The sequence below is a fragment of the Schistocerca gregaria genome, chromosome 7, assembly GCF_023897955.1.
Source record: "Schistocerca gregaria isolate iqSchGreg1 chromosome 7, iqSchGreg1.2, whole genome shotgun sequence".
In the NCBI taxonomy this organism is placed as follows: Eukaryota; Metazoa; Arthropoda; class Insecta; order Orthoptera; family Acrididae; genus Schistocerca; species Schistocerca gregaria.
Genome location: NC_064926.1, coordinates 37,345,540 through 37,371,370, shown reverse-complemented (window position 1 = coordinate 37,371,370; position 25,831 = coordinate 37,345,540). Strand labels below are relative to the sequence as shown.

General features: G+C 40.1%; 1 protein-coding gene across 4 annotated transcripts in view; it reads right to left on the bottom strand.

The window, feature by feature from the left end:
• Nucleotides 1-25,831, bottom strand: part of LOC126282174 (casein kinase I) — a 268,841-nt gene that overhangs the window by 65,170 nt on the left and 177,840 nt on the right. For 2 of the 4 annotated variants that reach the window (XM_049981704.1, XM_049981701.1), the window contains exons 3-5: nucleotides 16,443-16,512; nucleotides 12,896-13,047; nucleotides 8,264-8,378 (exon numbers count right to left, since the gene is read on the bottom strand). In XM_049981704.1, the coding sequence (XP_049837661.1) occupies nucleotides 8,264-8,378; nucleotides 12,896-13,047; nucleotides 16,443-16,512 (337 nt within the window). Of the gene's footprint in view, nucleotides 1-8,263; nucleotides 8,379-11,708; nucleotides 11,858-12,895; nucleotides 13,048-16,442; nucleotides 16,513-25,831 lie in introns of all 4 variants that reach the window. The other 2 variants (XM_049981702.1, XM_049981703.1) reach the window with 1 other exon arrangement.

Sequence of the window (25,831 nt, the reverse complement as noted above, 5' to 3'; positions counted from 1 at the left end):
TTATTATTTTTGCTACATTGTCATGTCTTCTGGGGTATTCTGTATTTGCTAGTATTGTACATCCGCTTGTGATGTGATCTACTGTTTCTATTTTTTGTTTGCAAACTCTGCATTTATCTGTTGTGGTATTGGGATCTTTAATAATATGCTTGCCGTAATACCTGGTGTTTATTGTTTTATCCGGTATTGCAATCATGAATCCTTCCATCTCACTGTATATATTGCCTTTTCTCAGCCATGTGTTGGATGCATCTTGATCGATGTGTGTGTGTGTGTTAGATGATACGGGTGCTTGCCATGTAGTGCTTTCTTTTTCCAATTTACTTTCTTTGTATCTGTTGATGTTATGTGATCTAAAGGGTTGTAGAAGTGGTTATGAAATTGCAATGGTGTAGGTGATGTATTTATATGAGTGATTGCTTTGTGTATTTTGCTCGTTTCTGTTCCTTCTAGAAAGAATTTTCTTAAATTGTCTACCTGTTCATAATTTAGGTTTTTTATGTCGATAAATCCTCTTCCTCCTCCCTTGCTGCTTAATGTGAATCTTTCTGTTGCTGAATGTATGTGTTGTATCCTATATTTGTGGCATTGTGATTGTGCAAGTTTATTGAGTGCTTCTAGTTGTGTGTTACTCCATTTCACTACTCCAAATGAGTAGGTCAATATTGGTATAGCATAGATATTTATAGCTTTTGTCTTGTTTTTTGCTGTCAATTCGGTTTTCAGTATTTTTGTTAGTCTTTGTCTACATTTTTCTTTTAGTGCTTCTTTAATATTTGTATTATCTATTCCTATTTTTTGTCTGTGTCCTAGATATTTATAGGCATCTGTTTTTCCATCACTTCTATGCAGTCGCTGTGGTTATCCAATATGTAATCTTCTTGTTTAGTGTGTTTTCCCTTGACTATACTATTTTCTTACATTTGTCTGTTCCAAGAGCCACTTTTATCTCATTGCTGAATACTTCTGTTATCTTTAGTAATTGGTTGAGTAGTTGATTTGTTGCTGCCAGTAGTTTTATGTCAGCCATGTATAGCAAATGTGTGATTTTGTGTTGGTATGTTCCAGTAATATTGTATCCATAATTTGTATTATTTAGCATGTTGGATAGTGGGTTCAGAGCAAGGCAGAACCAGAAAGGACTTAATGAGTCTCCTTGGTATATTCCACGCTTAATCTGTATTGGCTGCGATGTGATATTATTTGAATTTGTTTGGATATTAAGTGTGGTTTTCCAATTTTTTATTACTATGTTTAGGAACTGTATCAATTTAGGATCTACTTTGTATATTTCCAATATTTGTAGTAACCATGAGTGGGGTACACTATCAAAAGCTTTTCAGTAATCAATGTATGCATAGTGTAGCCACCGTTGTTTAGTTTTAGCTTGATATGTCACCTCTGCATCTATTATCAGTGGCTCTTTACATCCTTGTGCTCCTTTGCAAGAGCCTTTTTGTTCTTCATTTCTAATTTTGTTCTGTGTTGTAAGTGTCATTAATTTCTGTGTAATTACTGAAGTTAATGTTTTGTATATTGTTGGTAGGCATATGGGTTTGCTGTGTCTGCTTGATCTTTAGGTTTCAGATAAGTTATTCCTTGTATAAGTGTATCAGGGACTGTGTATGGGTCTGCAATGTAACTGTTAAATAATTTAGTTAGATGTGAATGTGTTGAAGTGAACTACTTTAGCCAGAAATTTGCTATTTTATCTTTTGCAGGGACTTTCCAATTGTGCACAGAATTAATTGCTCAGGTGACTTCATGTTGCAATATTATCACTTCAGGTATTTGTGGTATCATTTTGTATGTGTCTGTTTCTGCTTGTATCCACCGTGCATACCTGTTATGTTGTACCGGGTTTGACCATATGTTGCTCCAGAAGTGTTCCATGTCTGTTATGTTTGGTGGATTGTCTATTTTAATGTGCGTGTTTTATCTATTGTCTGGTAAAATTTCTTCTGGTTTGTGCTGAATGTTTGGTGTTGTTTCCTTCTATTTTCACTTTTTTTGTATCTTCTAAGTCGTTTGTCCAATGCCTGTAATTTCTGCTTCTTTCCATCTAATTGCTCTATTGCTTCTTGTTGTGAGATTTTACCTTTATCTAATTGCTCTATCGCTTCTTGTTGTGAGGTTTTACCTAACCTTTTTCGTTCTTTGTCTGATATTTCATTTCTTATAAATTTTGTTAGCTGTCCGGTGTCTTTTCTCAGTTTTTCTATTCTGATCTGTAGCCTGTGTTGCCATGCTGGTTTTGTGGATTTCTTCTGTGTTGGTTGGTTCTGATCTCTGCCTAGTGTGTACATTTAATGTAGTGAGTGCTCCTATCTAAACCAATAGTTGTAACTCTTCCATAGTTGTATTTTCATTTATTTTGTTGTGTATGATTGTGTTGATAGTAGTTGTTGTAGCTCCGACTTGTGGGTTACTTGGCGGTCTATGCAAGAATGGTCTAATGTCTGTATTTGTGTCTTTGTATTCTATATATGTCAGCAGAAATTTTTCTTCTATATCTAACATGTATCTTCGTGTTCTATTTGTGCTTGTTGTGGTGGCTGTCTTAAGATTTTGTATTCCTCTGTTTAATTGATGCGTGTTGTTCTTTGTTTGTTTGCTCTGGGATGTTTGAGTTCATTATTATTATTATTATTATTATTATTATTATTCTTTATGCACAACACTGTGGAAGATTTGTTAATCTCCATGAATACAGCCTTTAAGGTGACTAATTAAAATGTATGAAAATGAAATATACACCACATATATTACAGTAATACTAACCCATTTTATTTTACAGTAGTATGTCTCTCAAGGTAATGAACAATCTTATAAAATTGTGATCTTATTCCCAAACCTACTCAGTGGAAAAATTGAGATGCTCCACCTCAGATTTTAAGCCAGACCTTCGACTCAAGTTCACACAATATTTCAATAATGGAATTCCTGGATGAAACAATACACAAAATAAGGGAAATGCAAGCACTCACCTATAATGGAACAATGAGAGAAGCTTAGAAACAGACCTGAAAACTGTACTCACTCTAGGAATGGAGCTCTTGCTCATTTTCTAGCAACAGAAAATACGTAACACACAAACACCGGAACATACACTCCTACAGTGCAGTAAGACTGGTTAATGATTTTCTATTATTGAAATTAGTTGCCTGGTGTGGTGCAGCTGGGGAGGGGTACAGGACTCATGAAGCAGGTTGCAGGACAGAACGAGGTAGGCCTCCTGACAGATGACTCAGTGGCAGCACAAGATGAAAGGAATTCAGATAGAAGAGCGTGTGAGTGAGGGGGGCGGAAGGGCGGCAGTGGGAGGTGGAAGGGGAATGGAGAGGGGTAGAGAATGGGGAGGGTTGGAAGGAAGGGGGGAGCGGGGAGGCAAGGCGAGGCAGTTGGGGGGGGGGCGAGGCAGTTGGGGGGGGGGCGCGAGGCAGTTGGGGGGGGGCGCGAGGCAGTTGGGGGGGGGCGAGGCAGTTGGGGGGGGGGCGCGAGGCAGTTGGGGGGGGGGGCGCGAGCAGATGGGGGGGCGCGAGGCAGATGGGGGGGGGGCGAGGCAGATGGGGGGGGGCGAGGCAGATGGGGGGGGGCGAGGCAGATGGGGGGGGGGCGAGGCAGATGGGGGGGCCAGGTAGAGGCGCCTTTGAGGCGAACTGTCGCTCTCCTCATTATGATCACATCTTTTTCATTATGTGCTCCCTGCCGCCGTTGGATAAGCAGCTGCAGCAGCAAGTCTTATAACCCTAGCTTACTTATTTGTTAGATAGTTTAATTAATTACTTTGCGTGTTTTTGGGTACTTGCATGGTTTAGTTCATATATTTCGGGCGTATTATAGTATTTGACAGTTGCAGCATCGCGCTTTAGTGTTTACTTCGTAGATTCTTATTTAAATTGCGTGTGAGTTACGTATAGGAGGTGCAATTTCGAGTTTTAGTTACTGTAATCGTAAATTCAGCAGATTGTAGCGCAGTCGTTAGGCATTTGTACAGGTTAGTTGATACATTCTTTGCATGTTCCGCTTGCGTTATCTAGGCACGGACTCGTGTTTCGGTAACTGTTGTTAAACATCGATTAGAATGGCCAGGGACTGCGATTGCTGTGTTCGGATGAGGGCTGACTTGGCATCCCTTCACTCACAGCTGCAATCGGCGCTGACTTCGGTCGCGCAGCTTGAGGCTGTTGCCAATGGGCACCACTGTGGGGAGCCGGACTCGGGTATCACGGGGGTGTCAACCTCATCCCGTCTGTCCCCAGATCGGTCTGCCACTGTGGTTGCCCCGGTTGCTGCCCGCAGTGGGGCTGGGCCCTCGCCTGTGGTTGATTGGGAGGTCGTCCAAGGCGTGGCAGGCAGCGAAAGGCGTCCCCGGAGGTTGACAAACAGGTTTCAGGCACTGTCTCTGGCTGAGCCAGATGCAGATGCCTGCCCTGTTTCAGAGGATCATTCTCAGCCTTCAAGGTCCGGGCAATCGCAGAGGGTGGGCTTACTGGTAGTTGGGAGCTCCAATGTTAGGCGCGTAATGGGGCCCCTTAGGGATACGGCGGCTAAGGAGGGGAAGAAATCCAGTGTGCACTCCGTGTGCATTCCGGGAGGAGTCATTCCTGATGTGGAAAGGGTCTTTCCGGATGCCATGAAGAGCACAGGGTGCAGCCAGCTGCAGGTGATGGCACATGTCGGCACTAATGACGTGTGTCGCTTTGGATCTGAGGAAATTCTCTCTGGATTCCAGCGGCTATCTGATTTGGTGAAGGCTGCCGGTCTTGCTTACGAGATGAAGGCAGAGCTCACCATCTGCAGCATCATTGACAGAACCGACTGCGGACCTTTGGTGCAGAGCCGAGTGGAGGATCTGAATCAGAGGCTCAGACGGTTTTGCGACCGTATTGGCTGCAGATTCCTTGACTTGCGCCATAGGGTGGTGGGGTTTCGAGTTCCGCTGAATAGGTCAGGAGTTCACTACACTCAGCTGGCGGCTACACGGGTAGCGGAGGCTGTGTGGCGTGGACTGGGCGGTTTTTTAGGTTAGAAGGCCTCGGGAAAGTGCGGGATGGGCTGCAATGTCAAAGGGTGCTTGGCAATTACGGGACGTGCTTGGATCAAGGAACAGTCGGAATTATAGTTGTAAATTGTTGTAGTTGCGCTGGAAAAGTCCCTGAGCTTCAAGCGCTAATAGAAAGCACAGAAGCTGATATCGTTATAGGTACAGAAAGCTGGCTAAAGCCTGAAATAAGTTCTGCAGAAATTTTTACAAAGTCTCAGACGGTGTTCAGGAAAGATAGATTAGGCAGAATTGGTGGCGGAGTGTTTGTGTCTGTTAGTAGTGGTTTATCTTGTAGTGAAGTCGAAGTAGATACTCCGTGCGAATTGGTGTGGGTGGAGGTTATACTTAACAGCCGAATTAAGTTAATAATTGGCTCCTTCTACCGACCCCCAGACTCCGATGATACAGTTGCGGAACAGTTCAGAGAAAGTTTGAGTCTCGTAACAAATAAATACCCCACTCATACGGTTATAGTTGGTGGGGACTTCAACCTACCCTCGGTATGTTGGCAAAAATACTTGTTCAAAACCGGTGGTAGGCAGAAAACGTCTTCCGAGATTGTCCTAAATGCATTCTCTGAAAATTATTTCGAGCAGTTAGTCCACGAACCCACGCGAATTGTAAATGGTTGCGAAAACACACTTGACCTCTTGGCCACAAACAATCCAGAGCTGATAGAGAGCATCATGACTGATACAGGGATTAGTGATCACAGGGTCATTGTAGCTAGGCTCAATACCATTTCTTCCAAACCCATCATAAACAAACGCAAAATAATTTTATTTAAAAAAGCGGGTAAAGTGCCACTAGAAGCCTTCCTAAAAGACAATTTCCATTCCTTCCGAACTGACTATGCGAATGTAGACGAGATGTGGCTCAAATTCAAAGATATAGTAGCAACAGCAATTGAGATATTCATACCTTATAAATTGGTAAGAGATGGAACGGATCCCCCGTGGTACACAAAAAAGGTCCGAACGCTGTTGCACAGGCAACGGAAAAAGCATGCGAAGTTCAGAAGAACGCGAAATCCTGAAGATGGGCTAAAATTTACAGACGCGCAAAATTTGGCACGTACTTTGATGCGAGATGCCTTTAATAGGTTCCACAACGAAACATTGTCTCGAAATTTGGTAGAAAATCCGAAGAAATTCTGGTCGTATGTAAAGTACACAAGCGGCAAGACGCAGTCAATACCTTCGCTGCGCAGTGCCGATGGTACTGTTATCGACGACTGTGCCGCTAAAGCGGAGTTATTGAACGCAGTTTTCCGTAATTCCTTCACCAGGGAAGACGAATGGAATATTCCAGAATTTGAAACACGAACATCTGCTAGCATGAGTTTCTTAGAAGTAGATACCTTAGGGGTTGCGAAGCAACTCAAATCGCTTGATACGGGCAAGTCTTCAGGTCCAGATTGTATACCGATTAGGTTCCTTTCAGATTACGCTGATACTATAGCTCCCTACTTAGCACTCATATACAACTGCTCGCTCACCGATACATCTGTACCTACAGATTGGAAAATTGCGCAGGTCGCACCAGTGTTCAAGAAGGGTAGTAGGAGTAATCCATTTAACTACAGACCTATATCATTGACGTCGGTTTGCAGTAGGGTTTTGGAGCATATACTGTATTCAAACATTATGAACCACCTCGAAGGGAACGATCTATTGACACGTAATCAGCATGGCTTCAGAAAACATCGCTCTTCTGCAACGCAGCTAGCTCTTTATTTGCACGAAGTACACACGCGAGACAGATTGCTAGACGGAGCTCTAGAAGGCCAAAACTGTAGAGGAAGACAGAGTTACATCCAGTAAATAATTGAAGAATGAGGGAGGTATTCGTGGCGGGCAGCATCAAATCACTAAGATGGCTAATGATTCAAAAAAAAAAATGTAAGGTCACAGTTCGTAGTAATAGATGGCAAATCATCGCGTAAAACTGAAGTGATATCAGGTGTTCCCCAGGGAAGCGTCCTGGGACCTCTACTGTTCATGATCTATATAAATGACCTGGGTGACAATCTGAGCAGTTCTCTTAGACTGTTCGCAGATGATGCTGTAATTTACCTTCTAGTAAGGTCATCCGAAGACCAGTATCAGCTGCAAAGCGATTTAGAAAAGATTGCTGTGTGGTGTGTCAGGTGGCAGTTGACGCTAAATAACGAAAAGTGTGAGATGATCCACATGAGTTCCAAAAGAAATCCGTTGGAATTCGATTACTCGATAAATAGTACAATTCTCAAGGTTGTCAATTCAACTAAGTACCTGGGTGTTAAAATTACGAACAACTTCAGTTGGAAGGACCACATAGATAATATTGTCGGGAAGGCGAGCCAAAGGTTGCGTTTCATTGGCAGGACACTTAGAAGATGCAACAAGTCCACTAAAGAGACAGCTTACACTACACTTGTTCGTCCTCTGTTAGAATATTGCTGCGCGGTGTGGGATCCTTACCAGGTGGGATTGACGGAGGACATCGAAAGGGTGCAAAAAAGGGCAGCTCGTTTTGTATTATCGCGTTATAGGGGAGAGAGTGTGGCAGATATGATACACGAGTTGGAATGGAAGTCATTACAGCATAGTCGTTTTTCGTCGCGGCGAGACCTTTTTACGAAATTTCAGACACCAACTTTCTCTTCCGAATGCGAAAATATTTTGTTGAGCCCAACCTACATAGGTAGGAATGATCATCAAAATAAAATAAGAGAAATCAGAACTCGAACAGAAAGGTTTAGGTTTCCGTTTTTCCCGCTCGCTGTTCGGGAGTGGAATAGTAGAGAGAGATAGTATGATTGTGGTTCGATGAACCCTCTGCAAAGCACTTAAATGTGAATTGCAGAGTAGTCATGTAGATGTAGATGTCCGCAGTTACAAATAAAGTTTTATCGTAATTAATATTATTTTGTTTTGACGTTCATTCTATGGACAAACCAAGACAGCCATTGGCCCTCAGTATTTCCTAGATGATATTCAGTTCCAATTCCAAGCTGTTATGGTCATTGCTATAGAGGATAGACAAAGGAAATGTGCCAAGCTGTGGTTGTCTCGACCTGCCCCCCCCCCCCCCCCCCCCCCCTTTGCATGCATGTGATGGAGCATTCCCCCAACATTCTAACACAATAAAAGAGCTCACTGTTCTGGAAGATCAATATAAAGTTGCAGGTAATAGAAAGGAGATCATAACAATGTTAAAACAACAAATACATACCTATAATATGTATAACTTTATCCTTCTTTGTAGTACTACGTCCTATGAGGAAGTTTTCAGGTTTGACATCTCTATATATCAGGTGTCGACTATGTACATACTCTATCCTATGAAGCTGTAAACACAATTTTTGTTTTGTTAAACACATACCAGGGAGGAAATCAATACAAATTCAATAATTTACTAAATCTTTTTGCTTATGTTACAGTCTTATATATAAACATTTCAATAAAAAACTTCAAAATCATGAATGCAGACAGAAATTAAGATTTACTGATATAGCAAGTTCAAGTTGGGTGGTGACATATTGGCAATAAACTACAGTAATGCTACACTTTCATCTCTGCATTATTTGCAACATATCAATGACAAAATGTATCATATAGCTATCATTTCATGTAATATTGAACTTCCAGTTAGTGTGAAGAAGATGTGTAACTACATGTAATGGCAAATTTTTGTACTGTTTTCACCTTAGGCATAATGATAAACGTAAGTACTCTTTACCCCTGACTCAAAGTGAATTATACAAAAGAAAAGAGCTTGCCTAATACTAAAGCAAATGAAGCATATAGGGAAGAAAAGAACAAATACCTAATTATCAAGTTTTCCTATGGGGGGAGAATGGTTTAAAAAGATTTAGAGAATCTGCACTTGTCAACTGTTGCTCTGGATGCCTGTAAACTATATGAGAGGGTAATATAGGTGTAATACTAGTTGACTAATATTTCAACTGGAAGACAAGAGAAAGACATGATTATTAGTGCAGGCATATGTTTGACATGAACAGAAATACAGTAAGGAATATAGTTCATTGTTACATACAGTCTCGGAAAGTGATGAAGGAATGCCAAAAGAATGACATAAAATATGATTAAAATAATGTGGCTGGTTCAGAATAATGCAACACAACGAAATAATTAAGTCACAAATATTTAATAAAGTCATAGTTTAATGGAACTATGCCACTGCCAAGAAAACGATATTTCCTGACACTACAAACTGCAGTAAGATCTTCACTGCTGTTGAGACTTATGAAGTGTATGATGTGTTTTCTTGCCGTAAAACAGATGCAGAAATGGACCAACGACTTTCACATCCACAGCATTTGATGTACAGAACAATCACAACTTTTATTAAACAAGTCAGTAACTGTACGCAAGGCCTCCACGCCATTTAGGTTAGCAACTCCCTTCTAGGGTACACACCAAAATTTGTGCAGAAACAACAGTCATCTTATTTACTGATAGGCCATTATTTTAATCCCAGAAAAGGAAGATGATTCCCCCCCCCCACAAAAAATAAGGTAACCTGCTGCTAATGCACATCTGATTTTAAGTATTCATGTGCTCACTTTGAAGTGTGACAGTCTATCACAACCAGAAAGTATGACGCATTGAAGATCATAAATGAATCATGGACACCAGAAGGTCTTTGTCGGCAAAAGTCACTCCATGCGAATTATTGCAGTTGTTCCATCTGTACAATACACACACCAGATAACAATAAAAATAAAATGCAGTCGCTTAATGAAGACACTATTTAGTATTCACAGTACAACAAGGAACACTACATTTTTTATCATATCTTTTTGGTACATACATCAATATGTATATATATAAATACCTGGATGTATAAAGCATACAGTCAGAAGACAATGGGTAGTCAGGGCTCTCTGAAGTTCTGTGTTACTGAACCATTAACTTAAGACAGGTTTAGTGCGACACTTGTACGTTCATATGAAAGTGCCTCTCTTACTGTATTCGTCTCTTGTAAAAAAGCAGCTTTCATTTCACAGCAGTTTCAGTAAATACCAATACTTGTGATATGATATGGCTCTTTTAGTCTGACATTTGATTTACCTGCACAATTATCAGTTATAGGTGTCACTATATTTCATGGTATCTCAGATTCCACAATCACTAGAGAAAAAATTAATCTACCACCTCCCCCCTCCAAAAAATAAACATGTTTTAACATAATGAAGCAAAACGGCTGGATAAACATCAGGTATTCAAGTCTCATGACCATTTCCAGCACACTAGTATTAGTGTAGAGCAGCTCATGTGACCTGGAAGTAAAAATCATAAGAGAAGCATTCTTTGATTATACTAGTACCTCTTCACATACATAACACTTCCAACCTTTTCAGTACCCTACTGCTATAATTTGCCCATGTACCGTGAGGTCAGTCATTCTCCTTCCTTGAAACACATTTATATTGCCATCCTCAGGACCATTCTTCTTAAAACTTCACTTTTTATCTCAAATTTCCACACTACTTATCTTATAGAATATTAAATCATCTCCCCTTTCTCCAACTTGAATCACAGGTGAAGCTTCTGCAATGGCAAAGACCTCTTGTCTCTGTTTTATCAAATATCTTTTTTTTTTTTTTTTTTGAAGTCATTGAAGAAAGACAAAAAAGTTGTCTACTTAATACCCTTGCCATTTAGCAGATGATGGTGTCAATAAACTTGCAGTAGCTGTTCCATTACCCACAATATGCATGAAAATGTTATGTAAAATTCAATGTTCCTAATAAATAGTAATGAAAAAGTTTTTCACACTGAAAGATTTTTAATAACTATATAAATTATTATGGGGATTAACTTAAGACACAATTTGTTGACATACTAAAACTAAGATATGCATCTGTATAATTTTACACATAGGAAGAAAAACTAACTAAGATACCAAAGACACACAGAAGAAGGAATGTTTGAGTACCCTTGCTCCTCTTGCACCAAAACACAATTTCAGAGTATGATAGAGGTGTCGAGAAAGAACGCCCCAATTTTGAGAAAAGTTTAGTTACATGGAAGTTTGGCTAGCAAAACTACTCTGAACTCTTTCAAATATCCAATTCCTAACATAGGAAAAAGAGCTATTCTCAAAACATGCATAGTATGAAGGAAATTGGTGCTCAACTTCACTGAGCTTTACAGTGAGGGCTTCAACTCGCATGAAAAAACAAAGTTTCAACATATGAGTTAGGCTTAAAAGGAAACTCTCCATGAATAGTGATGTGGAATGAATGGATTAATGAAGAATGAATGCAGCATCGAACATCTGGGCTGAAAATGAAACCAAACGAAAATGTAAATAACTGATGCAAATCGCTAGAACATGTCCTTCATCCTGCAAGTTTTAAGTAGGTTTCAATGGCAGCCCAGCAATGTGCTTCATATTAAAAAAAATTGTCTTGATGCTGAATTAGTTGACAATATCTCCTTAAAAATTCACTGACAGTACCATTTGTTGCAATAATAACTGAAATGATACAAAAAAGAAAAATGGACACTGATATTCAGGAAATTTTATATGAAAATAAAGTGTAAAGAAAAGTAAACGAAAAATACCAAAGTCTACGAAATGGTCACACAATACAAAGAAATACTGCTGGGAAGATACAGAACTACTTATTTTCAACCTTTATACTTACAAGCTGAGTGGCGATCATAAGGACTGTCTTGAGAGAAAACCTTCGTCCACACAGGTCAAACAAATCTTCCAGACTGGGTCCTAATAACTCCATAACTAACGCGTTGTACTTCCCACAAGGTCCGAAGTAGAACACCTCAGGGATTCCTTCTACAAAAGTTCGAAATGAATGGAAAAAATATGGATGAGTAATTGATGACACTAGTGATAAGGAATGGAAAGATATAGAAGGAAGGGATGGATATAAAACTTATGAGAAATCGCCTTTGGAAACAAAAAAGGGGAAAAAGTCACAAAAAAATTTGAATATAAACTACGACACTTCTCTTTCAGTGTTGCGATTTTCTTGTTTTCTTTTCCTTTTTTCCCATTTTCTTTCCTTACATACATACATTCTTAAGCACAAGATAAACCTCATCATAATCAGATTACTTGGGGTAAACGTTCAGTTAATATTATGGAAATATATGAACATAAATATGATAGAAAATGTTGGTCCAAGAGGAGCATGTTAGGGTATCTGACATGTAGGTAGGTAAAGCAACAGTTTAATACAAATATAGCACAGACATAACACATCATAAGCAGTAATGGCATATAATTAGAGATGTTACTGAAGAGATAAGAACAAATGTTTGAAAAACACTGTTTAATACTTCTGTAGGAGCAACTATTGGGAGATAAGAAGTGATACAGAAAGTATGAATGACTTTCCAGACAAGCAAAAGGGCTTAGAATGTTGGGTGTAAACCAATGAAATTTATCTAAGCAAAAGTAAACTTATTTAATTTCAGTTATATTCAAGGGGACTGAAGCTCCCTGAAATATGATCAAAACACTTCACTTGACTTTAGTTATAGAAGTCATAACACAAATTTAGCTTGGTTTACACAAAGCATTTTGTTCCAGTGTTTTAATCCTTCCCATCTTTTGTAATACAATATGTGCCAAATATACCTAGCAGCTGGGGTAAAAGTAGTAATAAGAAAGTTCAAAAACCACAACACAGAAAGCGAAGAACCCATAAAAATGCAACAATCAAACTTTACCACTTGCAAGTTTGAAATTACCTTGCAAAGTAAGAGGTAAACAACACAAAAAGATAGTGTTCCACAATCCACAAAAAAGGTGGTGTGTGGAGCACCGAGAATAGCAGATTAGCGTGGGGTGATGGTGGATTATACTTACCACCTGTTTGGCTATCATGAGAACACATTTCAGCGAGAATTTGCGGTTACAAAGAACGAAGAGATCCTCCAGACTGGGGCCCAGCAGTTCCATCACCATGGCATTGTAGCGGCCATCGCACGTCCCGTAGTAGTACACTTGCGGGATGCCTTCTAAAAGCAATACATTACATCTGATCTCCTGAATGTTTGGGGGACCTCCTCTCACTCTCACTGTTGTCCACCTACACCCCACACTTCTTTTAAGTTTTATTTATGTAAAAGCTAGCAAAGTTCTTTCTTCAAAAAGTTTGCAAAGCTTGTACAGAAATAAATAATCGAAATTTAACAACAAGCATAAATATCTTTGTAAGTTATTACAGCAATATGCCAGTTGTGACATCACAAGTTGAGGTATAAAACATTGTTTCTATCTCAGTTAAATAAATTTATGTCAAAAAGACAGTATGTAATACACTTCTTTACAACTAATATTTTGTGCCTCTACTATTCAAGTTTTACTATTATGTTTGATGATCTGACACACAGGGCATCAACAAATGGTACGGAAGCTCGTGATGTAGGAAGATAATGCACAGATGATATTTTTTAAATTTATGGCATTTCTTCAAATTACAGAAAAATTATTTATCAGATGCCACACATGGAACATCGGACGAATCAATTAGTATTGAGAACGAATTATGTTACAATCTGCTAAGAGGTACTCAATCATCTTAACAACAATACATTGATATACCTGCTACTAATCTTTTGGACTGCAATATCGAGATGTTTTTATTATTAAGTCCATGATTTTATTCTAGTAATATCTGTTATAATATGGGCATTAATAATATTCTAAGTATTCTATAACTAGTTTCCTCATATCTAGCAGACAACTTTTGACAGTAATATCAGTCCCAAATTCATTCAATATTATTGTAAGTTATGAGTGAAAGCTATATGTAATGGAATGTGATAATGAAATCAAAGCCATAAAAAGATAAACAATTTAAATCACAGCTTATTATGTACATGTTACATTCATAACAAACAATCAAAGAGGATACCAGTGAATCTCTTCACGAAAAGTAGTTACTACAACTACTGAAAAAATTGCCTTCAGAATAATGCACAACCATACTAAAAATTGAGTCGATCAGGTTTGTAGCCTCTTGAGTACCTGCTTTTGACCTGCACTCTACACTATTCAAGCGTTATACAATCAGAAGTCGTTCCACTGTACTGATTGTTGCAGTCAACTTCTGTCTTCAAAGAAGCACATTAGATACAGATAACTTTTGTCTATTAATCTGTTGACACTTAAGTTCCTAACTGAGTATTCATTTTACTTCAAAATTGTGGCACAACAAATAAATCATATTACACAGTGATGCTATTTTTATGCACCAACGATTAATTAGGGTGAGAAGAGAGTGTCTTATGTGTAAATCACAGATTAGATTGTGCACTTTGGTTCAAAGTACCAATAGCCAAGCGCCTGTAAATTTAAGGTTATGATAACTATAATCTCATTTGTCTGTTTTGTTTTGTTTTAGGGTGCAAAAACAACTAGGGTCACACATGCCCATGTGAAAATTGGGCAGGTGGGGGAGAGGGGGAGGTAGGGGAGAGTGAAAAATAACTACATGTTAAGCTCAATCAACAGGGTATGTGGAAAGGTCAATAAAATACACTGTAGAGAAACGAAGGTTCTGAACACAAGATTAAATGCCCTTCGCCATACTGCTACAATGGACGAAAAGTAAACGCGGTTGTCCGCAATAATTGTTGTTAACTCGGATGGTGAACGTAAGTGGTTAAAAATACGGCATTCCGTTAGGAAACGATGAACTGTCAAAGGTTGAGGGCAACGAGCACAAGGTGGTGAGAGGCGGGGGGGGGGGGGGGGGGGGGGGGAGAACCTCTAAACTAATGGCGTTGGCTAAAAGGCAGAGCCCAATACGCAACATATTTAAAATGATCTCACAGCGACAGGGCTGAGAGGAGGTCGTCTAAGACACTGGGAGGGGTTCAATTCCCCAGAGCACGTTCCCATGAAGGGTTGACCAATGATGATGCCAAAGTGATGTCACCTGCAACCTGCCACCTAACAACACAGATATCATTGGAGGGAATGTAAGAACTAGCAGGCTGAGGTACGAAGACTGTAGCCTTGCCAGCAGCATCTGTGGCTTTGATTCCTGTCAGACTGACGTGACCAGGAGCCCTCATAAACATCACAGTGATTGCATCAAGAGTGAGCAAGTGACAGCTTTCCTGGAAGGGCGGTGTACAGCACACAGAGACAAGGCCACTGAGAAATGACGCAACTGAAAAGCCTGTGTCGCTGGTGGATGTGTTTCATGACCCGATACAGGGCGGACAGCTCTGCTGTAAATACTGAGTAGTGTTCCAGAATTCAATACAAAAAACGGCAGTTCCAATGACAAAAGGCACATCCAACACAATGGTCAGTCCAAGAGCCATCAGTGTACACAAAGGTACTATTGCGAAGTTCTGTGCGAAGGTCATAAAACTTATGACAATAGAACGAGGCTGGAGTAGTGTCCTCAGAAAGCAAATAAAGGCAAGGTGAACAAGTGCTACAACACAAAGTCAAGATGGTGAAGGGTTCACATTCCATCACGAAAGTGGTAGGCAGCATGTTAAGCTGCTGGAGCAAGAGCCGAAAGTGAACTCCAGGAGGTAACAGTAGAGGGACGTGCCTCATACTAGCAATCAAAGGATTCATCAACAGAGGCAAAAGATGGGTGGCCAAGTATGGCAGACAAACGTCATGCATATCTGCTGAGGAGAAAAGTCACAGGGGTATGACAGCAGCAATTCAGCAGCTTCTGCATAGAGACTCTCGACCGGGCCAGTGGAAAAGGTACCTGTGGCCAAATGGATGCCATGATGGTGAATAGTATTCAGATGGTGTAACAGGGACAGACGTGCAGATGCATAAACGAAACACCCATAGTCTAGTTTTGAACGGACAAGGGACTGGTACAAATGGAGGGAAGTGTGATTTGCTCCCCAGGAAGTGCCAATGAAGACATGTACGACATTGAGAGACCGCGTGCAGCGGGCAGCCAGATAAGACCAGTGGGAGAACCAAGAAAGTATCTTATCAAGCTAGCTAAGCTGCAGGAATTTTGTAGTTTCAAGAAACGGAGGAGCAACAGGCCCAAGATGTAAAGACAGTGGATGAAACCAATTACGCCACCAGAAATTCTTACAACTGATTTTGTCAGTGGAAAAACGAAAGCCATTGTCAGTGCACAACGATGATGATCAAGGCATTGCTAAGATGCTGCTCAAGGAGGCAAGTCCATGGAGAACTGTCAGTTTTATGATGTCATATTTAAATGATCCACAAAGTATTTTAAGAAGAAAGGTCAACCTTTCTGGTTAGCTGCAGTGAAAGGTCTTAAACTGTCAATCTGGTTTCTTTTACTTCATTGGGAACACATCAATTATTTGTCTATAATTAGTGTACACTAATTAGATGTCACATTATCAATCACAGGAAATGAAAGCTGCCAGTAAAGACAGCTTACCTTGAGATCCGAGTAGTTTGTAGAATCTGTACTCCAGATGCAGCTGTGGTGCTTTTGACTTCATTGGTTCCTGTAACAACAAAGCACATATGAGATCTCTAAAAATTGATATTTTAATAGAAAAAGTGTGAGAAAAATACAAGGGCAATTTCCTTTCTTTTTTGGGAGGTGGTGGGGGAGAGAATATGGAGAACAATAGCATTTGTTTACAGCATCCAGAAACTTCATTTGGTTGCACGTAATACTGTCAACAAGGATTAAAAAACAATATGGTCAATATGAGTTCTTAATGAACCTATATAAAAGAGAGACAGGGAAAAAATAAGTATATTGTTTTATAGTTTTGAATATGGCTATCTTTTGGTGCCCGTATATAAGATTTAAAAGCCTCAAGTTACATTGCACGAATGCAATAGCAAATGTCTAGACCAGACAAGCACAAATTAAAAACATTCCAATCTTTGGTACGTACACCTTGCAAGGAAAAACATCAGACAGCTTTTAAATTTTCATTCTGCTGAAGCTATCCTTAGAGGTGTCGAAACTTACATCAATGTATTGAACACCCAGTTGGCTTTGTTATTTCTCCATTGTATGTTGTTTTAAGAAACTAGCAGCATGCTGCTTATCTCTTATTTTCTTTTTGGCAAAGGTGAAACATTTGACAGTGATGATACTATAGCAAGAAAAACATAGCAAAGTTCAGACCAATGAAATACAGTAAGTGCTGCAATAAAGTTGATAACAATAATAATACATAAATGAAAGGATATAAACAAACTCAAGACATATGTCTCTTTCTATGGTACATAACTGAACCACTTGCTGCCAACAATACACTCTACAACACACTTTTGAGTAATATACAGCATTTGCATGCTGATGCAGAATCTGGAACCAACTTTTGTAATACTGATTAAAACAGTTTGACTAAACTGGACTGAAGTTCCTATTCGTTTTTTATTGGGATCTTTATCTGACCTTGTTTAGAAGAAAAAAGGGGAGAAAGGGGAGGGGGGGGGGGGGCAGAAGAATATATCCTTAAAAACTGATCACTCACTACTTATTTGAAAAGGTTAAATGTGTACAATTTTATTCAACGTACAAAAATGAACTTGTCAATAGGTCGTATGACTGATAAAATTTGGAAATTTAATACTGCAAATTCTCTCTCTCTCTCTCTCTCTCTCTCTCTCTCTCTCTCTCTCTGTGTGTGTGTGTGTGTGTGTGTGTGTGTGTGTGTGTGTGTGTGTGTGTGTGTGTGTGTGTGTGTGTGTGATAAGAGTTATGGGATTGGGAAGGAGAGGGACAGCAGAGTAAGGGTGGGGAACATCCTATGGGAGTGTACAGACAGGATTGTGGGCTACTAGATGCTGCATGGACACACTGTGTCGCAAGGGGTTGTAAGGGTAGGGAAGGGGAGAGGAGAAATGCAGGACTATGCAGGTGCACTTGGGGTACAGAAGGTGTATGTAACAGAGGGGACAGAGACTAGAGAAGATTAAGGCCAAAGGGCATTGTAGGAAAGAAGAATATGTTGCAGAAAAAGTTACAACCTGCACAATTCAGAAAACTGGTGTTGGTAGGGAGAAGCCAGTAGCACAGACAGTGAAGTAACTGAAGTCAAGCACACCATTCTCAGTAGCATGCTCGGCAACTAGGTGGCCCAGCTGTCTCTATACCATAGTTTAGTGGTGGCCATTTAGAAGACAGAGCTTGTTAGTGCTCATGTAGAATGCGTCACAGTGGTTGCAGTTACGTTTGTAGATCATGTGGCTGCTTTCACAGGTGGCCCTGCCCTTGCTGGTGTAGGAGATACTTGAGATAGGCTGGAGTAGGTGGTATAGGTAGGATGTATGGAACTAGTTTTACATCTAGGGCTATTACCAAGATATTGGCCATGGGGCAAGGTGTTGAGAGTAGGGATGTGATAGGGATGGACTACAATACTGTGCAGGTTCAGTAGGTGGCAGGATAACACTATAAAAGACTTCAGTCTGCGAAGGCAGCAGTGAGACCCTCAATATATTTGGAGAGGGTCTGCTTGTCACTGCAGATACAATAACTATGGGTCACTAGGCTTCTTGGTGTGTAATGGTAACAGCTGTCAAAATGGAGGTATTGTTGGTTGCTCGAAGGTTTATTATGGATGAGGTACAGACAAAGCCACCCATGAGGTGGAGCATGACATCAAGGAATATGGCTTGTTGGACAGAGGAGGACCAGGTGAAGAAAATGGTGGAACAATGTTGAGGCTTTGGAGGAATGTGGTTAGGGTTCCTCACTGTCAAACCAAATCATGATCAATGGATCTGAACCACATGAACGGTTTGGGATTCTGGATAGGAAGCACTCCTCTACATGGCCCATGAATAGGTTGGCATAGAAAGGGACCACACAGTTGCTCATGGCTGCATTGCATATTTATTTGTAGGTAATGCCTCCAAAGATGTGGGCAACAAGATAGTGGTAATAGTAACCGGAAGAAGGTTGTAACTTTTATGTCAGCTGGGCAAAGGTATATGTAGTGTATTATGAAGGCAATCTAAGGTATGTTTGTGTAGAGGGAGATTGCATTAAAATTGACTAACAGGGCACTGAAGGGCAGGAACTGAACTGTGGCGTGTCAGTAAAGCAAATTGTTAAGTGTCTTTTATATAGGAGGTTGGTTGCACCTGAAGATTGTGGTCCACAAGGGTGAAGATTCTCTCTCTGAGTGCACAATATGCAACCACAATGAGGTGTCCTGAATGACTATGTTTACATATTTTAACAAATTAAGTAGATGGTAGCAGTTCACACAGTTGTGGGTGTGAGGAAGGAAACACACAGCCTACTGAGGAGGCAGTTTCTGGGATGGAGCTAGGAATTTGAGGGTGGTGGAGGGGTGGTGATCATACTGGATTTCTGGAGTGGGGTGAGTGTGGCAGGTCCTTTAGGTGGAAACATCTGACAGATGGTGGTGCATCTCTGTCAGGTAATCCCTGTGGTTCTCAACCACAGTGGTGGAGATTTTTGTCAGCAGATAGGATTATGATAAAGCCAGTTTTTAGGTGGTGGATTGTGTTCTTACCTGCAGATATCAGGCTGGTTTGCACTTTGATGGGTTTGGAAAACTATGGTCAGACAAGGTTTGTGGTTAGGAAATTTTGTTTAGTAAACGGGGGATGATTTAGGGGCAGTGCGGTGGATCGCAGTTAAGTGGAGGAGTAATATGAGCTGGCAGAGGTCAATATTGGTTTCGGGTCAAGTGTGATATTTAGGATGGATTGGTTAGATGGTATCCCATCTCGAATTTTCCATCGTTGCGCAATGCTCCAGCACAATGGTTTTAAGCGGGTGTGCCATGGCACAATTCTGTGGCGTGAGATTAGCTAGGTGGCTGAAGGTTTATAGCACTGCTAATAAAAGGAACTGAACTAATTTCACAGAATATTTGTTTTCAAAAATGATGAACAGAATATACAGCAATATTCGAGTAGAACTTTTACTTGGTTACAGGTTATTTATTGGTTCACACCTTACAAGTAAGAGTTATCAATGAGACACTTGAGGCTGTTGCTTCTCACACAAAAGCTCAGTTTGTGTTGGAATTTAACACACACACACACACACACACACACACACACACACACACACACACACACACTTCCTGTTCAAAGAGAGGTCTATCGTGTTTTTTGTTTTTTATGTTGCTTAGAGCAGAAAATCCCAACTGACAAAAGCAAGCTGTGGAAAAATGCAACAGGGTATTAACTGCTCTTACTAGGTATTGTTTCTTCTAACATACAAAACTTGATAACATCACATTTCAGTTGAAGTGTTCAATCTGTCAATGGTGGATTCTGGAGACAGCACAACCAGTTCATAGTGATGGAGGGAAAATATTGTGCCCTGTTATTCTCAAGAACCAAGAGCCGATTTAAAATGAGTTTGTAGGTTATGTCACCATGTGTATCTACCTTGAAAGTAAGAGAAACTATTCAAGATTTTTCTTTCCGTGTATGATTTACATATTTTAAGTTTTATTTAAGACCTGGCGAGTTTATCACTTGACATCAGCACATTTTCTTCTTCTCCTTGCATACCCTCATTCAGGTAATTTAAATGGTCGAAAATATCTGCCAAATAGGCTACCTTTGCACACGACTCCTCATCATTTAACTGAGTGGTGAAGTCTGGCTTTTTAATGCTGAACATATTTAATAGCCCTTCCCTCAATTCATAAAGTCTTTCCAAGGCTCTACCTATTGATAACCAGCAAAGAGTCATGTTTAGATCCCACTCAATGACACAATTGTCTAAGAAGTCTTATTGCAAGAGCCCTAGACTTAACAAAATTTACTATGCTGATGACTGACTGAGGACAGTTCAGCACAAGAAAGGAATTTTTCAATAACTGAATATTCATCAAAAATCTAACGTAATTCAGTAATCAAGATTTCTTACTTGTATCAGTTGACTCGTTAAGCTGTAGTGAAAAACATGACCATTGGTCAGTTTTTCACAGACAGTACACTGAAACCAAAGATATTGCCTTCTCAAAGCCATCACCTAACATCAATTTCACCATTTCTTATATTAAAAATAAAGATTCCAAGACTTACCAAGCGGGAAAGCACCGGCAGACAGGCACATGAACAAAACACACAAACACACACACAGAATTACAAGCTTTCGCAACTGGCAGTTGCTTCGTCAGGAAGCAAATTGTTAAGTGTCCTGACGAAGCAACTGCCAGTTGCGAAAGCTTGTAATTCTGTGTGTGTGTTTGTGTGTTTTGTTCATGTGCCTGTCTGCCGGTGCTTTCCCGCTTGGTAAGTCTTGGAATCTTTATTTTTAATATATTTTTCCCATGTGGAAGTTTCTTTCTGTTTTATTTTCACCATTTCTTATGATGCAGGAAAAATTAAGTCTTCTGCAATTATGTGGGGTTGAATTTGTTTTGCTATTATTTCAGTAGTTTTATAAGAGGCTACTTGCTTTTTCAGAAATACTCAAGTCTCCATGTTTACTATTCAAATGGCTTTTCAGTTTACAAGAGACCATGGATTCGCTGCTAACATCCTTACCACAGCGATAACACTGGTTCCCATCAGATCACTGAAGTTAAGTGCTGCCAGGTTTGGCTAGCATTTGGATGGGTGACCATTTGGGTCAGCTGTTGGCAAGCAGGATGCACTCAACCATTGTGAGACCACCTGAGGAGCTACTTGATCGAGAAGTAATGGTTCTGGTCATGGAAAATGACAACAGTTGGGAAAGCAGTGAGCTGACCACATCCAGTAACACTGTTCGGCTGATAATGTCACAGCAGTCGGTCGGTACCAATGGGACTTCCGAGACCTGTTTGGACAAAGGGGGTGGAGGTGGGAGGGGCAGAGGGATGGATTCTTTGCTTAGTTTTCCTGCATAAGACACGTCCGGGTAATGGAAAGTTTTCAAGTCCACTGAACATCACACTAAAGCATGACTAATTCTCTTGTTACCACACTTACAAAACATTCCAGTATGTCACAATGCTTTCGGGAGACTTCATTTGGAATAGGTTTGTTCTCACTTTGGTTACTGTTATTTGTTTTTTTCATGCCGTCATCTTCAACTCGATAATCACATACATAAAATGCTACTAACAGATTACTCTTCTGACCTGTTCTGACTGGCCCAGTGTTACCTACATGGCAGAACGTATAGTAATCTATGATCATGGGACACTTCATCATGCAATTGATCCATTCAAGCTGTTCTTGCCAGTACAGGAATCCTGGTGATGCCACTGCTCCTTTATCCAATTTACTATTTATCTGGCCTAACAAGGACTGAGTGGATACCATACCAGATCTTCCTACTGTAGAGAAATCCTGAGGTACCAGGAATCTAACCTGGGTGCACTTCTGCACTACCCAATCACCTAGGGAAATGGTCACTACCTAATCTTCATGATGTTTGTTATTACAATGAATATTGTGGTTCAATTTAACGAGAAGATAAGAGAATGAACAACACTATTCTAATATTTTCCCAAAATAGCTTGAATAATGTGCCCTTATTTCACTACCAAATGGCCCTAATGTTTGAGCAAATTTAATTGTGATGAGTCACGTTTTTGTAATGTGACACTAACAGCTGCTGGTAAAAATGCTGAACGATGTCCCCAATGCTGTATGTTTTTCCAGATCATCTATCTAAAGATTTGCCAGTCAGCGACTTACCACATTAAGCCCCCCCCCCCCTCCAAACAATGTTCAACAGTGGAGCAATTGTCTGTAAACACAATGTCATCAATAAATTTTAGTACAATCTTACTAGCTTAGCAGACATGCTCCTAGTAAAAGTACACTATCCTTGTTGGACCATACTGTGGTCTTAAGAATTTTGTTTTGCAATTCTTCATTTGGCTTACTCCATATAAAATCTTAATACCAGATCTGCTGGCACACAAAAAAAAAGTTCCTCCACATACATGTTTTAGCCATAGTCAGTTCACAGTATCTGTTTGTAATGTCCAATGTTGTCCCATAGTTGACTTCACTTGCGACTTACCCACTGTAGCCTCTCTCCACACTCTCATCAAACGTCCAGACTATTTTCGGAGCACAGAAGCAAAGATTTTCCTTTACCTAACATACAGTGCATTATCTATATCACACACTAAGCTTCCGCGATCAACAGTTTTGTGTCAGTGACATTGTTATATCTTTCCATCCACACTGATGAACAATGTCGCAATGTCAGGATGTGATATAATTAACATAAAGTTAGTTTTGCTGTTCAAATCGCACATGCATTTACGACACTAGATTAATTGTCACTTATCAAAGAAGGTGCTGGATCTTTCCAGGCACAATAAGAGTGTGGTATTTGTGTAGTGATGAAAATATAACCATTGGCTTTGTGATAAAAAATCAATGGAAGAGTGATATTGCTTGGCATTTCAATGAGAAAAAGCACACACACACACACACACACACACACACACACACACACACAGTGAGACCAATTATTAGCAGCATTTAACATTTAAATGATAAAGCATTGTATAGTCTCTGTCAAGGAATTTCTAAACAAGCAGTGAATACTGCACAATAACACAGTGCTATACGGGGAGGGAGGGGGGGGGGGGGGGGCGGCGAGCGCGCTAATTGGAAGACTAAATGCATCTCACAACTACTTTTTGGAGTCGACTGTTTATTTAAGCGAAGAGAATAAAATATGTGGCAAAATGACAGATACGGGGGAAAAATTTTAGCAAAAAGTTGACACACAGGCCCGCAAACGATGATATATTTTGAAATTGTACGAAGCTGATAATTACCTGAAAGCAATTTCCACCTTATGGAAGATCTAGGGTTCCGTACAGCACTCCAGTGGTGCTACAGAATGCAATCTAAAAACACTCAACGAGACACTATTGTAATAGTCTTTCACATCATCTGTGTATATCCGTCTTTGAACAAGATTGTTAGAAGACTTAAGCTGCTCAATACAAAATGTAAAATTAAAACCACGTTTAGCCGTCTATAGTTTGAATATGATTTGTTTATAAGATCATTGCTTTATCTTCAGCCGCTCTGGCCAATGTGTAGGAAGAACCCAACCTCGTGTGCAAAGTGGGGACCAGCGATAAATAAGGTGTATATATAGACTTTTTGTTTCAAGAATGCGATCCCCGTGTAACTGCAATGATACACCATAGGTTTACGTAGACAACTCAAGAAAAGACCTGTATCCCCAATGCTACAGCCAAACACCGTATATTTCAGAAAAATTTTAACAAAATACCTCTATGTTATAGAGGAACTGTGGCAAATGCCTCAAAACTATAACCAAGATGACTGACCTTAAACCCTTTGAGTGAACCCGCTATGCTCTGATGCGTTTACGCTACGTATCCGCCAACCCTCTCACTGCTGCGGTATTTATCATACACAATACATGCTACTCTGTACGCTATCATTTACAAATAAACCTCGTTTCGATATCTTTAATTGTTTATGAAATACGACGATTGTTATGACCGCATGATTCCCGATGCACAGGGATAAAACAGGTGAAGACTCGCGTGTCAATCTCCCAGATATAAAAACCAATGTCTCGAAAACGAAATGAGATAGTTGTGCTCTCAATCTTAAACAAATTTTCTATTGCTCATCAACGTTCCATACACAGTAAAGTATGAACAAAACTCTACTCAATACGTTTTTACCTCTACAAACTATTTTAAAATTTCGTTAGCCGCGCGATCTGGGGCGTCTTGTCACGGTCCGCGTGGTTTCCCCCGTCGGAGGTTCGAGTGTGTGTTGGTGTGTCTTGTGTTGTTCTTAGCGTAAGTTAGTTTAAGTTAGATTAAGAAGTGCGTTAGCTTAGGGATCGATGACCTAAGCAGTATGGTCCCTTATGACCTTAACACAAATTTCCAAATTTAAAATTTCGTGATATGCTTTACGTAATTTGATGCAGAACGGCAACTATGGCGAATAACAAATTCAGTTCTTTATCGAGTGAAAGTATCAGAGGCTAAGATGCACAAAAAAATCAATTTTTTCACAGGATAGTTTTCTTAAAAATGAAAAAAACATCTTTCATAGCGGCTCGGCATAGGTAGCAGCAATGGGCGAGCAATACAGGGACCCTCGGCTCGGAGTGGAGAGAGCACGCCTGTAGCATTTAAAGGTTAGTGCTGTCTGAATAGTGAGCAATGCAAAGCTATCTTGGGGGAACAGCACAATCAGCATGGTTCAATGTTTCGAATTCACGACTGCCATCCACATCGTTATCAATGACGTCAGAATCCAAGATGGCAGACTTACCGACACGGACACAGTTCAAAATAGGTATTCCAATTTCCATGGCACTGCAATCGCTTACCTCCCACTATGCTTCCACACAGCGTAATTGTCAGGCGAGGTCGGCAGACGTGTTCAGTACACCATAGTGAAAGGTTGATGATCATGAAGCGTAATCAAGAGATCTGGCACTTCTTGGCAGAGAAACAGACTCGTACAATTGATTATGAATGTACGTTTGTGCTCTCACGCTCATCTCATTCAGTTCTCCCTCATCATATCATCTCCCTGACACAGCTGATACATTTCTCGATACATATGAGAAGCAACAAGAATCAATTCCGCCTGCAGAGACATTCCATTATGCAGTATGACGACGAATTATGCATGTCCGATATATCAGAGGAGGACACACAATTGTTTCCGGAGTTCGAGTTTCCACTACAAAGAACGTCTGCACCGATCGTCGAGCCACCCGAATTCTGAAAAGAACGTGTTTTTCTCTGCAACGTACAAGCTGAAAGCGAGTGACAGCAGTCATGCCGTACGCCAAGTCAGCAGATTGGGGATTCAACGTATTGGTAATTATTGAAAATTCACAAT